Source organism: Pyrgilauda ruficollis, unplaced genomic scaffold (assembly GCF_017590135.1).
Source record: "Pyrgilauda ruficollis isolate IOZ18807 unplaced genomic scaffold, ASM1759013v1 scaffold809, whole genome shotgun sequence".
In the NCBI taxonomy this organism is placed as follows: Eukaryota; Metazoa; Chordata; class Aves; order Passeriformes; family Passeridae; genus Pyrgilauda; species Pyrgilauda ruficollis.
The window spans coordinates 1-14,485 of record NW_024530033.1 but is presented as its reverse complement, the minus strand read 5'-3'; the positions used below and the strand labels follow the sequence as shown (position 1 = coordinate 14,485).

General features: G+C 64.6%; 2 protein-coding genes across 2 annotated transcripts; both read left to right on the top strand.

Annotated features, from left to right (window-relative positions):
* Nucleotides 1-621: 621 nt before the first annotated feature.
* TRIM28 (tripartite motif containing 28) lies at nt 622-5,980 on the top strand (the record flags this gene model as incomplete). Its single annotated transcript, XM_041487563.1, has 6 exons — nt 622-1,107; nt 1,727-1,998; nt 3,478-3,574; nt 3,654-3,728; nt 5,385-5,519; nt 5,607-5,980. Coding segments are annotated over 6 exons (1,203 nt in total), but the record flags the coding sequence as incomplete, so codon positions are not given.
* Nucleotides 5,981-6,494: 514 nt separating this feature from the next.
* On the top strand, nt 6,495-13,291 carry UBE2M (ubiquitin conjugating enzyme E2 M; the record flags this gene model as incomplete). The annotated part of the gene is made up of 4 exons (XM_041487564.1): nt 6,495-7,557; nt 11,389-11,485; nt 11,978-12,081; nt 13,221-13,291. Coding segments are annotated over exons 1-4 (382 nt in total), but the record flags the coding sequence as incomplete, so codon positions are not given.
* Nucleotides 13,292-14,485: the final 1,194 nt, after the last annotated feature.

Here is a 14,485-nt window from a genome sequence, read left to right as displayed (position 1 = left end):
GGGTCCCTGGGTGACCCCGCTGTCCCCCAGGAGGGTCCCCTCAGAGGTTTGGGGTCCCCGGGTGACCCCGCTGTCCCCCAGGAGGGGCCCCCCCGAGGCCCAGGACAGCCCCCGGCTCCCCAAGCAGCCGCGGGTGAGCCTGGAGCGCCTGGAGCTGGACCTGGAGCTGGACCCGGCGCAGCCGCCCGTGTTCCGCATCTTCCCGGGACCCTCGGCCCAGGAGTTCAGCCTCATCGTCATCGAGCAGGGCTCAGCGGGGACAGAGGGGACACCGGGGACAGAGGGGACACCGGGGACAGAAGTTGGGGTCCCCGGGTGACCCCGCTGTCCCCCAGGATCCCCCCTCAGATGTTTGGGGTCCCCGTGTGACCCCGCTGTCCCCCTGAGGTTTGGGGTCCCCGTGTGACCCCGCTGTCCCCCAGGAGGGTCCCCTCAGAGGTTTGGGGTCCCTGTGTGACCCCGCTGTCCCCCAGGAGGGTCTCCTGGGGTTTGGGGTCCCTGGGTGACCCCGCTGTCCCCCAGGAGGGGCCCCAGAGGTTTGGGGTCCCCGTGTGACCCCGCTGTCCCCCAGGAGGGTCCCCTCAGAGGTTTGGGGTCCCCGGGTGACCGGTTTGGGGTCCCTGGGTGACCCCGCTGTCCCCCAGGAGGGTCCCCTCAGAGGTTTGGGGTCCCCGGGTGACCCCGCTGTCCCCCAGGAGGGTCCCCTCAGAGGTTTGGGGTCCCCGGGTGACCCCGCTGTCCCCCAGGAGGGTCCCCTCAGAGGTTTGGGGTCCCCGGGTGACCCCGCTGTCCCCCAGGAGGGGCCCCCCCGAGGCCCAGGACAGCCCCCGGCTCCCCAAGCAGCCGCGGGTGAGCCTGGAGCGCCTGGAGCTGGACCTGGAGCTGGACCCGGCGCAGCCGCCCGTGTTCCGCATCTTCCCGGGACCCTCGGCCCAGGAGTTCAGCCTCATCGTCATCGAGCAGGGCTCAGCGGGGACAGAGGGGACACCGGGGACAGAGGGGACACCGGGGACAGAAGGGACACCGGGGACAGCAGGGACAGCGGGGACACCAGGGACGGAAGGGACAGCGGGGACAGCGCAGCCACACGGAGCCCTCCTTGTCAAGGTGAGTCACCCCCGTGTCCCCTCCATTGTCCCCAGTCTCTGTCCCCATCCAGGTGAGTGTCCCCAGTGTCCCTCCCCACCCTGTGTGTCCCCTTCCCCATGCAGGTGAGTCCCCCATGTTCTCCCTTGTCAAGGTGTCCCCTTTCCCCCTACAGTGTTCCCTGTCCCACTCCCCACCCTGTGTGTCCCCTCCCCACCCTCTCCCAGTGTCCCCTGTCCCTGTATCCCCTGTCCCTGTCCCTGACTGTGTCCCCATCCCTGTCCCCTGTCCCTGACCGTGTCCCCTGTCCCTGTGTCCCCTGTCCCTGTCCCCTGTCCCTGTGTCCCCTGTCCCTGTCACCCCTGTCCGTCTCCGTCACCTTGTCCCGGTCCCGCTTCCCCCTCCCCCCCCCTGGTGAGTCCCCCATGTTCTCCCTTGTCAAGGTGTCCCCTTTCTCCCTACAGTGTTCCCTGTCCCCCTCCCCACCCTGTATGTCTCCTCCCCACCCTCTCCCAGTGTCCCCTGTCCCTGTGACCCCTGTCCCTGTCCCCTGTCCCTGACCATGTCCCCTGTCCCTGTGACCCCTGTCCCTGTGTCCCCTGTCCCTGTCCCCTGTCCCTGACCGTGTCCCCCTGTGCAGGAGGAGCAGCAGGAGTCGCCCATTGGGGACACCGGGGACAGCGGGGACACCAAACCCGTGGGGCTGCTGCCCCCTGCCCCGGGGGAGCTGGGCCCTGCCCCGGGCTCCTCCCCTGGCCTGGGGCTCCCGGTGGTCCCGGTGGTCCTGGGGGCGCTCCCGGGGGTCTCGTGCTGCCGCGTGTGCGGCCAGGCCGGGGCCGTGGTGATGTGTGACCGCTGCCAGCGCTGCTTCCACCTGCACTGCCACCTGCCCGCGCTGCAGGACGTGCCCAGGTACGGGATCCGCTGCTGGGATCCGCTGCTGGGATCCACCGCAGGGATCTGCTGCCCCTCAGCGCCTGGGCCTGGGATGTGCCTGGATCCCCTGCTCCAATGTCAGCCCCCTGTGGATCAGCTGGGAGCTCTTGGATCCTGGGATTTCCTGTCCCTGATCTCTCTGGGAATCCCCTGCTGATCCCAAACCTCGTGGGGGTCCTGAGGTGCTGATCCCATGGGATCCCATTCCCAATCCCATTCCTGATCCCTCAATCCCCTGGAATCCCATTCCAAATCCCTCGATCCCAAACCCCTGGGACTCTCCAGGTGCCAATCCCATGTGATCCCCATCCCAGATCCCCAGTGGTCTCCAGGCACCAATCCCATGGGATCCCATTCCCAATCCCATTCCTGATCCCTTGATCACAGATACATGGGGATCCCCAGCTGCTGATCCCATGGGATCCCATTCCCAATTCCAGACCCCCAGTGGTCCCCAGGTGCTGATCCCATGGGATTCCAATCCCAGACCCCTGGGGGTCTCTGGGCACTGATTCCAGAATCCCAATCCCAGATCTCTGGGGGTCTCCAGGCACTGACCCCATGGGATCCTGTTCCTGATCCCTTGATCCCAGACCCTTGGGGATCCCCAGCTGCTGATCCCATGTGACCCCCTTCCCAATCCCTTGATCCCAGCCCTGTGGGGTCTCTGGGCACTGATCCCATGGGATCCCAATCCCAGCCCTGTGGGGATCCCCGTTCCTGATCCCCTGTGACCCCATTCCCAATGCCTTGATCCCAGCCCTGTGGGGATCCCTGGGCACCGATCCCACGTGACCCCGTTCCCTCAATCCCAGCCCCAAAGGGATCCCTGGGCACTGATCCTCTGTGACCCCATTCCCAATCCCAGCCCTGTGGGAATCCTCATTCCCGATCCCCCATGACCCCGTTCCTGATCCCCTGTGACCCCATTCCCAATCCCAGCCCTGTGGGGATCCTCATTCCCAGTCCCCTGTGAACCTGTTCCTGATCCCAGCCCCGTGGGGATCCCTGTTCCTGATCCCTCAGGACCCTGTTCCCAATCCCATGGGGATTCCCATTCCTGATCCCTCAATCCCAGCCCCGTGGGGATCCCTGTTCCTGATCCCTCATGATCCTGTTCCCAGCCCCATGGGGATTCCCATTCCTGGTCTCAGCCTTCCAGGGGTCTCTGTTCCCAATCCCCCTTGACCGCATTCCGCTCCCACAGTCCCGTGGGGATCCCCGTTCCCGATCCCCCGTGACCCCGTTCCCAGTCCCAGCCCCATGGGGATCCCCGTTCCTGATCCCCTTGACCCTGTTCCTGATCCCAGCCCCATGGGGATCCCCGATCCCTCAATCCCAGCCCCATGGGAATCCCCGTTCCCGATCCCCTGTGACCCTGTTCCCGATCCCAGCCCCGTGGGGATCCCCGATCCCTCAATCCCAGCCCCCCATGACCCCCTCCCGCTCCCGCAGCCCCGAGTGGACGTGTTTGCTGTGCCAGGAGCTGCCCCCGCCCCTCCCGGAGCCGGAGCAGGGCCCCTCCCTCAAGCTGAGCCCCCAGGACCAGCAGGTGAGGCTGGGCTGATCCCGATGGTCGATCCCATGGGATCTCCTCCCTCGGGATCTCAGCACCGACCCCGACCCCGCAGCGCTGCGAGTTCGTCCTGCTGGAGCTGCTGTGCCACGAGCCCTGCCGGCCCCTGCAGCGCCTCTGCAGCTCCCCGGTGAGCGGGGATCCAGCGGGGGGTCTGGGGGGATCAGTGGGGAGCTGGGATGAGTGGGGAACTGGGATCAGTGGGGAGCTGGGCTGGGATCAGTGGGGAGCTGGGATCCATCATGAGGATCTGGGCTGGGATCAATGGGGAGCTGGGATCCATCGGGGGGATCTGGGCTGGGATGAGTGGGGAGCTGGGATCCATCAGGGGATCTGGGGGGATGAGTGGGGAGCTGGGATCAGTGGGGAGCTGGGCTGGGATGAGTGGGGATCTGGGATCCATCGGGGGGATCTGGGCTGGGATCAGTGGGGAGCTGGGATCCATCAGGGGGATCTGGGCTGGGATCAGTGGGGAGCTGGGATCCAGCAGGGGGATCAGTGAATCAGGGCTGGGATCAGTGGGGAGCTGGGATCCATCGGGGGGATCTGGGCTGGGATCAGCTCCCCGGTGAGCAGTGCCAGCGGAGCAGGGAGCTGGGATCCATCGGGGGGGATCTGGGGGGGATCAGGGCTGGGATCAGCTCCCTGGTGAGCAGGAGAGCGGAGTGGGGAGCTGGGGGGGTATCGAACAGGGGGGATCTGGGGGGGGATCAGGAACAGGGTCAGCGGCGGGAGCGGAGCAGGGATCTGGGGGGATCAGCTCCCTGGTGAGCAGGTGGGATCAGGGTGGGTGATCAGCTCCCTGGTCTGCAGCAGGAGTAGATCAGGGGATCTGGGATCTGGGGGATGGGATCTGGGGGAGATCAGCTCCTGGGTGAGCGGGTGGGATCTGGGGGGGATCAGAGGTAGGATCAGCTCCACGGTGAGTGGTGACCGGGTGGGAGTGGGAGGGATCTGGGATCGGAGGTGGGATTGGGATCAGGGGGTGGGATCAGGATCAGGGATGGATCATGGGTGGGATCAGGATAAGGGGCAGGATCAGGGAATCTGGGATGGGATCTGGGGAGGGATCAGGGATGGGATTGGGTGGGGTCAGGGGGTGGGATCAGGATCAGGGGGCAGGATCAGGGGTGGAATCTGCCCTGTTTGGGATTAAGGGTGGGACCAGCGGTGGGATCTGGCCTGTTTGGATCAGGGGGTGGGATCTGCCTTGTTTGGGATCAGGGATGGTTTCAGGGGGTGGGATCTGGCCTGTTTGGGATCAGCCCCGTTTGGGATTAGGGGTGGGATCGGGGGGTGGGATCTGCCCTGTTTGGATCAGGGGGTGGGATCAGCCCCGTTTGGGATCAGCCCTCTTTGGGATCAGGGGTGGGATCAGGGCTGGGACCAGCCCCGTTTGGATCAGTCCTGTTTGGGATTGGGGATGGGATCAGGGCTGGGCTCTGCCCCGTTTGGATCAGGGCTGGGATCAGCCCCGTTTGGGATCAGCCCCGTTTGGGATTGGGGGTGGGATCAGGGCTGGGATCAGCCCCGTTTGGGATCAGCCCTGTTTGGGATCGGGGATGGGATCAGCCCCGTTTGGATCAGGGCTGGACTCCGGCCCGTTTGGATCAGGGCTGGGATCAGCCCCGTTTGGGATCAGTCCTGTTTGGGATCGGGGATGGGATCAGGGCTGGGATCAGCCCCGTTTGGGATCAGGGCTGGGATCAGGGCTGGGATCAGCCCTGTTTGGATCAGGGCTGGGCTCCGGCCGCCGGGGCCGCTGACCCCGCTGCCCGCCGCTCAGGACGGCCGCGACGCCATGGACCTGACGCTGATGCGGGCGCGGCTGCAGGAGAAGCTGAGCCCCCACTACCGCAGCCCCGAGGAGTTCGCCCGCGACGGCTGGCGCCTGCTGCGGCAGTTCCACCGCCTCACCGAGGTCTGACAGCCCCCGGGGGGCTCTTTTCGGGCTCTTTTTGGGGTTTTTGGCCGGGCCAGCCCCTCTGGAGTTGACATTTCCCCCCAGGACAAGGCGGATGTCCAGTCCATCCTGGGGCTGCAGCATTTCCTCGAGAGCCGCCTCAGCGCCGTCTTCGGCGACCAGAAGTTCTCCAGGCTCCTGCTGGATCCCGAGGAAGCCCTGGAGGTGTCTCCAGGCTCCTGACTGCCCCTCCTGGGGGCTGAAAGACCTCCCAGCACCCCGATTTCCCCTCCCAGCACCCCAATTTCCCCTCCCAGCACCCCGATTTCCCCTCCCAGCACCCCGATTTGCCCCCACCATGGGTTCTGTTTACCCCCCACCCCGAGTTGGGGTTCCTCCCAGAACCCCCCCAGGATGTGGGGGCGTCCCTGTCCCCCGTTAGCCTGGGGTCACGTGGGAAAATAAAACCCTGGCTTGGTCTGCTGGGTTCTGCCTCATTTCTGGGCTGGATCTGACCTGGATTCTGCCCCATTTGGGCTTGGATTTCTGGATTCCCCCCAGTTTCACGGCTGGATCCAGCCCCGTGCCCCCCATTTTCCCTCCTGCTGCCCCTCCACGTCCATGCCTGCCCCCCTGAGCTGAACTGGGGCTGGCAGCGCTGAGAGGGAAGGGACTGGGAGGGGAAACTGGTCCCAGTTCACCCCCTGGGCCAGTAAAGATGGCGGCGCCCATGAGTAACATGGCGGCGCCCATTGGGAGAAGGGGCCTCGAGCCCCGCCCCCGGCGCAGGATTGGCTGGTGGGAGCCGGGGAGAGCCGAAGTGCTCCGGAAAGAGCCGAGTGCGAAGCGCGGGAGAGACAAACGAAGCGGCCGCCGGAAAGAGCCGAGGGGCGGCGATCGGCGCTTTTCGGAGCGCCTCGCCCCGCCTCCTTTTCCGGAAGAACCCGAAGTGCTCCGGAAAGAGCCGAGTGTGAAGCGCGGGAGACACAAACGAAGCGGCCGCCGGAAAGAGCCGAGGGGCGGCGATCGGCGCTTTTCGGAGCGCCTCGCCCCGCCTCCTTTTCCGGAAGAACCCGAAGTGTTCCGGAAAGAGCCGAAGCGGGGTCGAAGCGCCGGAACGAGTCGATCTTCTTCCGGAAGAATCCGAAGCGCCCTCGGGCCCGCCTGAAAGTCCTGAGGGGCTCCGAACCGCCCCTTCCGGAGACCCCCCTCTCCCCTCCCCCATCTTTTCCGGAAATCCCCCGAGCCCCTCCCCCTCTCCCTTCCGGAGATCCCCGAAGCGATTCCGGAGTTTCCGGAAGCGGCTCCCGAGCGGTGCCGGCGGACCCCGAGGCCGTTCCGCCACCTCCCGGAACGGTTCCGAAGCAGGTCCGGAAGTTGCCAGGCGACTTCCGAGTTTGCCGAGAGATTCCGAAGCCCTGCGGAGGTTCTCGAAGCGATTCCAGAGACCTACGAAGCGGCCCCGGAGATTGCCCAGAGGTTCCGAAGCGGTTCCGGAGAGTCCCGAACCTCCTCCCCCTTTTCGGAGATCTCCGGAAGGTTTCGAGAGGCTCCGGACATCCCTGAGACCGTTCCGCAAAGCCCCGAAACGGTTCCGAAGCGGTTCCGGAGATCCTCGAGGCGGTTCCGGAAGTCGCCAAGCGACTCCGGAGGTTCCCGAAGCGCTTCCGGAAACTCCCGAAGTTGTACCGAAGCAATTCCGGAGCTTCACGAAGAGATCCCGGAAGTTGCCGAGCGGTCGTGAAGCGGTTCCGGAGAGTTCCGAGCGGCTCCGGAAGTTTCCGAGCGGCTCCGGAAGTTGCCGAGCCGGCCGGCCCTCAGCGCTCGCCCCCGGCCCCCGTCGCCCCCGGACCCCCCGAACCGGAGCCGCCCCCGGCCCGGCCCCGCTCCCTCGGCCCCGGGGGGGGCCCGGACCCGCCCCGGCCCCGCCGCCCCGGCCCGGCAGGATGATCAAGCTGTTCTCGCTGAAGCAGCAGAAGAAGGAGGAGGAATCGGCGGGCGGCACCAAGAGCTCCAGCAAAAAGGCCTCGGCCGCGCAGCTCCGCATCCAGAAAGGTCTGGGGGGAGGCGGCGGGCACGCACCGGGCCCAGCAGGGCCGCACTGGGCCCGGTAAAGGCCGCGACTGGGGCCAGTAAGGGCCTCGAACTGGGGCCAGTAATGGCCTCATACTGGGGCCGGTAAGGGCCTCATACTGGGGCCGGTAACGGCCAGAGATTGGGGCCAGGAAGGGCCTCATACTGAGCCAGTAACGGCCGCCAACTGGGCCCAGTAAGGGCCTTGAACTGGGGCCAGTAAGGGCCTCATACTGGGGCCAGTAATGGCCTCATACTGGGCCCAGTAAGGGCCTCAAACTGGGCCCAGTATGGGCCTCGAACTGGGGCCAGTAAGGGCTGCACACTGGGGCCAGCAGGCAGAAAGGTCTGGGGGGAGGCGGCGGGCACGCACCGGGCCCAGCAGGGCCGCACTGGGCCCGGTAAAGGCCGCGAACTGGGGCCAGTGAGGGTCTCAAACTGGGGCCAGCAGGGCTGCAAACTGGGGCCAGTGAGGGTCTCAAACTGGGGCCAGTGAGGGTCTCAAACTGGGGCCAGCAGGGCTGCAAACTGGGGCCAGTAAGGGTCCCAGACTGGGGCCAGTGAGGGTCTTGAACTGGGGCCAGTAAGGGCCTCGAACTGGGCCCAGTAAGGGCTGCACACTGGGCCCAGCAGGGCCCCGTAAGGGCCTTGAACTGGGGCCAGTAAGGGCCTCATACTGGGGCCAGTAATGGCCTCATACTGGGCCCAGTAAGGGCCTCAAACTGGGCCCAGTATGGGCCTCGAACTGGGGCCAGTAAGGGCTGCACACTGGGGCCAGCAGGGCCCCAGGCTGGGCCCAATAAGGGCCACAAACTGAGGCCGGTAAGGGTCCCAAACTGGGGCCAGGAAGGACCACAAACTGGGCCCAGTAAGGGCCTCAAACTAGGGCCAGTAACAGTCACAAACTGTTAAAAGCTGGGCCCAGTAAGGGCTGGAAACTGGGCCCAGTAACAGCTCCATGCTTGGCCCAGTAAGTGCCCCAAACTGGTCCCAGTAAGGGTCTCAAACTGGTCCCAGTAAGGGCTGCCAACTGGGGCCAGTGAGGGTCTCAAACTGGGGCCAGTGAGGGTCTCAAACTGGGGCCAGCAGGGCTGCAAACTGGGGCCAGTAAGGGTCCCAGACTGGGGCCAGTGAGGGTCTTGAACTGGGGCCAGTAAGGGCCTCGAACTGGGCCCAGTAAGGGCTGCACACTGGGCCCAGCAGGGCCCCGGGCTGGGCCCAATAAGGGCCACAAACTGAGGCCGGTAAGGGTCCCAAACTGGGGCCAGGAAGGACCACAAACTGGGCCCAGTAAGGGCCTCAAACTAGGGCCAGTAACAGTCACAAACTGTTAAAAGCTGGGCCCAGTAAGGGCTGGAAACTGGGCCCAGTAACAGCTCCATGCTTGGCCCAGTAAGTGCCCCAAACTGGTCCCAGTAAGGGTCTCAAACTGGGGACTGGCAGGGCCTCATACTGGTCCCAGTAAGGGTCCCAAACTGGTCCCAGTAAGGGCTGCAGGCTGGGCCCAGCAGGGCCGGCAGTTCCGGGTCGTTAACGGCCCTGGGGGGGCCGGTACCGGTTCCAGCAGCGCCGCACTGGGGCCGGTACTGGGACCAGTAAGGGGCCAGTACTGGGAGCAGCAAGGGGCACATACTGGGACCAGTAAGGGGCACGTGCTGGGACCAGTAAAGGCCCGGTACCCGTTCCTGCAGCACCGCACTGGGGGTGGTACTGGGACCAGTAAGGGGCCAGTACTGGGAGCAGTAAGGGGTACATACTGGGACCAGTAAGGGGCACGTACTGGGACCAGTAAGGGGCACATACTGGGACCAGTAAAGGCCCGGTACCCGTTCCTGCAGCACCGCACTGGGGCCGGTACTGGGACCAGTAAGGGGCCAGTACCGCTTCCAGCAGCGCTGCACTGAGGGCTGGTACTGGGACCAGTAAGGGGCACATACTGGGACCAGTAAGGGGCACATACTGGGAGCAGTAAGGGGTACATACTGGGACCAGTAAGAGGCACATACTGGGAGCAGTAAGGGGTACATACTGGGACCAGTAAGAGGCACATACTGGGAGCAGTAAGGGGTACATACTGGGACCAGTAAGGGGCACATACTGGGAGCAGTAAGGGGTACATACTGGGACCAGTAAGGGGCACATACTGGGAGCAGTAAGGGGTACATACTGGGACCAGTAAGAGGCACATACTGGGAGCAGTAAGGGGTACATACTGGGACCAGTAAGAGGCACATACTGGGAGCAGTAAGGGGTACATACTGGGACCAGTAAGGGGCACATACTGGGAGCAGTAAGGGGTACATACTGGGACCAGTAAGGGGCACATACTGGGAGCAGTAAGGGGTACATACTGGGACCAGTAAGAGGCACATACTGGGAGCAGTAAGGGGTACATACTGGGACCAGTAAGAGGCACATACTGGGAGCAGTAAGGGGTACATACTGGGACCAGTAAGGGGCACATACTGGGAGCAGTAAGGGGTACATACTGGGACCAGTAAGGGGCACATACTGGGAGCAGTAAGGGGTACATACTGGGACCAGTAAGAGGCACATACTGGGAGCAGTAAGGGGTACATACTGGGACCAGTAAGAGGCACATACTGGGAGCAGTAAGGGGTACATACTGGGACCAGTAAGGGGCACATACTGGGAGCAGTAAGGGGTACATACTGGGACCAGTAAGGGGCACATACTGGGAGCAGTAAGGGGTACATACTGGGACCAGTAAGAGGCACATACTGGGAGCAGTAAGGGGTACATACTGGGACCAGTAAGAGGCACATACTGGGAGCAGTAAGGGGTACATACTGGGACCAGTAAGGGGCACATACTGGGAGCAGTAAGGGGTACATACTGGGACCAGTAAGGGGCACATACTGGGAGCAGTAAGGGGTACATACTGGGACCAGTAAGGGGCACATACTGGGAGCAGTAAGGGGTACATACTGGGACCAGTAAGGGGCACATACTGGGAGCAGTAAGGGGCACATACTGGGACCAGTAAGGGGCACATACTGGGACCAGTAAAGGCCCGGTACCTGTTCCTGCAGCACCGCACTGGGGGTGGTACTGGGACCAGTAAGGGGCACATACTGGGACCAGTAAAGGCCCGGTACCCGTTCCTGCAGCACCGCACTGGGGCCGGTACTGGGACCAGTAAGGGGCCAGTACCGCTTCCAGCAGCGCTGCACTGAGGGCTGGTACTGGGACCAGTAAGGGGCACATACTGGGACCAGTAAGGGGCACATACTGGGACCAGTAGGGGGCACATACTGGTCCCGGTTAGGCTCCAGTGGGAGGCAGGTACTGGTTTCAGTAATGGTCAGATACTGGTCCCAGTAGGGGTCAAGGGCTGGTCCCACTTAGGCCGTGGTGAGGGGCAAGTACTGGTCCCAGTAAGGGTCAGATACTGGTCCCAGTAAGGATCACATACTGGTCCCAGTAAGGGTCACATACTGGTCCCAGTAAGGATCACATACTGGTTCCAGTAAGGATCACATACTGGTCCCAGTAAGGGTCACATACTGGTCCCAGTCAGACCTTGGGAAGGGACAGGTACTGGTCCCAGCACGGGGCACATACTGGTCCCAGTAGGGCTTCACTGGGGATCAGATACTGGTCCCAGTAAGGGGCAGGTACTGGTCCCAGTGGGGGGCACACACTGGTCCCAGTTAGGCCCCAGTGGGTCCCAGTAAGTGTCCCTGTCCCCTCCTGTCCTTGTCCCTGTCTCCTCCTGTCCTTGTCCCTGTCCCCTCCTGTCCCTGTCCCCTCCTCGCCTCTCTGTCCCCGTCCCCTCCTGTCCCTGTCCCCTCCTGTCCCCTCTGTCCCTGTCCCCTCCTGTCCTCCCGGTGACATTTCTCTGTCCCCAGGGTTTCTACAAGGGCGGCAAATTTGTCTTCAGCTTTAAGGTCAGTGCTGGGCCACCGACCCTTCCCTGTGGCCACCAACCCTTCCCTGTGGCCACCAACCCTTCTCTGTGGCCACCAACACCCCCCTTTGGCCACCAAACATCCCCTAGGGCTACCAACCCTTCCCTGTGGCCACCAAAACCCTGCTGTGGCTACCAAACATCTCCTGTGGCCACCAGCACCCTCCCTTGGCCACCAAACACCCCCTAGGGCCACCAAACCCCTGTTATGGCCCCCAACCCCCTTTGTGGCCACCAAACCCCTGCTGTGGCTACCAGTGGCCATGGGGATGGGGCGAGGCGACCGGTGGCCACCAAACCCTGACCGGTGGCCACCGAGCTGTGCCAGGGCTCCCGTGGGTCAGAGGTGGCCGCGGGGGCTGGTGGCCACCGGACACTGCCTGGTGGCCCCTGGGCCAGCTGAGGGCTGGGGGGGGTTGGTGGCCCCGGGGGGTGACTCGGTGGCCCCGGGGGTGACTCGGTGGCCCCCCAGGTGGGCCAGGGCTACCCCCACGACCCGCCGAAGGTGAAGTGCGAGACGATGGTGTACCACCCCAACATCGACCTGGAGGGCAACGTCTGCCTCAACATCCTCAGGTGGGCCACCAAACGCCCGGGGGGGCTGGTGACACCTGCTGGGGCCACCAAACACCTGGGGGGCTGGTGATACACCCGGGGGGCTGGTGACACACCTGGGGGGCTGGTGTCACACCCGGGGGGCTGGTGACACTCCTGGGGGGCTGGTGACACTCCTGGGGGGCTGGTGACACACCCGGGGGGCTGTGGCCACCTGCTGGTGGCCGTGGTGGCCCCGCTGACCATTGACCACCGGCTGTGGCCGCAGTGGCCGTGCTGACTGCTGGCCGTGGCTGTGCTGGCCATGGTGGCCACACTGACCGCTGACCACACCCACTGACCGCTGACCCCTGACTGCTGCCCACTGACCAACTGACCACTGACCCCTGCCCACTGACCGCTGACCACTGACTGCTGACCACTGACCAACTGACCACTGCCCACTGACCATACCAACTGACCACTGCCCACTGACCGCTGACCCATGACTGCTGACCACTGCCCACTGACTGCTGCCCACTGCCCACGGCCCACTGCCCACTGACCGCTGACCCCTGACTGCTGACCACTGCCCAACTGCCCACTGACCCCTGACCACTGACCGCTGACCCTGACTGCTGACCACTGACCATACCAACTGCCCACTGCCCACTCACCACTGACTGCTGCCCACTGACCCCTGACTGCTGCCCACTGACCACTGCCCACTGACTGCTGACCGCTGACCATATCAACTGCCCACTGACCACTGACTGCTGACCGCTGGCTGTGGCTGTGACCGCTGGCCATGGCTGTGGTGACCGTGGCCATGGCAGTGGCCGCAGTGGCCGCTGACCGCTGGCCGTGACCGCTGACCGCTGGCCGTGGCCGTGGCTGTGATGGCCACAGTGGCTGCAGTGACCGCTGGCCGTGGCCATGGCTGTGGCCATGGCTGTGGTGACCGTGGCCGTGGCAGTGGCCGCAGTGGCCGCAGTGGCCGCTGACCGCTGGCCGTGACCGCTGACCGCTGGCCGTGGCCGTGGCTGTGATGGCCACAGTGGCTGCAGTGACCGCTGGCCGTGGCCGTGGCTGTGGCCATGGCTGTGGTGACCGTGGCCGTGGCAGTGGCCGCAGTGGCCGCAGTGGCCGCTGACCGCTGGCCGTGGCCGGCTGTGCCCTAGGGAGGACTGGAAGCCGGTGCTGACCATCAACTCCATCATCTACGGCCTGCATGACACTCCTGGGGGGGCTGGTGACACACCCGGGGGGCTGGTGTCACACCCGGGGGGCTGGTGGTACACCCGGGGGGCTGGTGACACTCCTGGGGGGCTGGTGACACTCCTGGGGGGCTGGTGACACACCCGGGGGGCTGGTGACACTCCTGGGGGGCTGGTGACACACCCGGGGGGCTGGTGACACTCCTGGGGGGCTGGTGACACTCCTGGGGGGCTGGTGACACTCCTGGGGGGCTGGTGACACACCCGGGGGGCTGTGGCCACCTGCTGGTGGCCGTGGTGGCCCCGCTGACCATTGACCACCGGCTGTGGCCGCAGTGGCCGTGCTGACTGCTGGCCGTGGCTGTGCTGGCCGTGGCTGCCACACTGACCGCTGACCACACCCACTGACCGCTGACCCCTGACTGCTGCCCACTGACCAACTGACCACTGACCCCTGCCCACTGACCGCTGACCACTGACTGCTGACCACTGACCAACTGACCACTGCCCACTGACCATACCAACTGACCACTGCCCACTGACCGCTGACCCATGACTGCTGACCACTGCCCACTGACTGCTGCCCACTGCCCACGGCCCACTGCCCACTGACCGCTGACCCCTGACTGCTGACCACTGCCCAACTGCCCACTGACCCCTGACCACTGACCGCTGACCCTGACTGCTGACCACTGACCATACCAACTGCCCACTGCCCACTCACCACTGACTGCTGCCCACTGACCCCTGACTGCTGCCCACTGACCACTGCCCACTGACTGCTGACCGCTGACCATATCAACTGCCCACTGACCACTGACTGCTGACCGCTGGCTGTGGCTGTGACCGCTGGCCATGGCTGTGGTGACCGTGGCCATGGCAGTGGCCGCAGTGACTGCTGGCCATGGCCGTGACCGCTGACCGCTGGCCGTGGCCGTGGCTGTGATGGCCACAGTGGCTGCAGTGACCGCTGGCCGGGGGGGGGTTTGGGGTGTCTCCCCCATATTTTGGGCTCCCTCTGAGCTCAAGGTTTCCCCCAAAAGGAGCTGAACCCCAAACAAGGGTTTATGGGATTTGGGGGCTGTGAAGGGATTTTGGGGGATTTTAGTGGGATTTTAGGGAATTCTGGGTTTTGGGGGGGTTTTGGGTGTGTCCCCCCATATTTTGGGATCCCCCTGACCCCAAATATTGCCCCAGAGGATCCAAACCCCAAACAAGGGCTCGTGGGA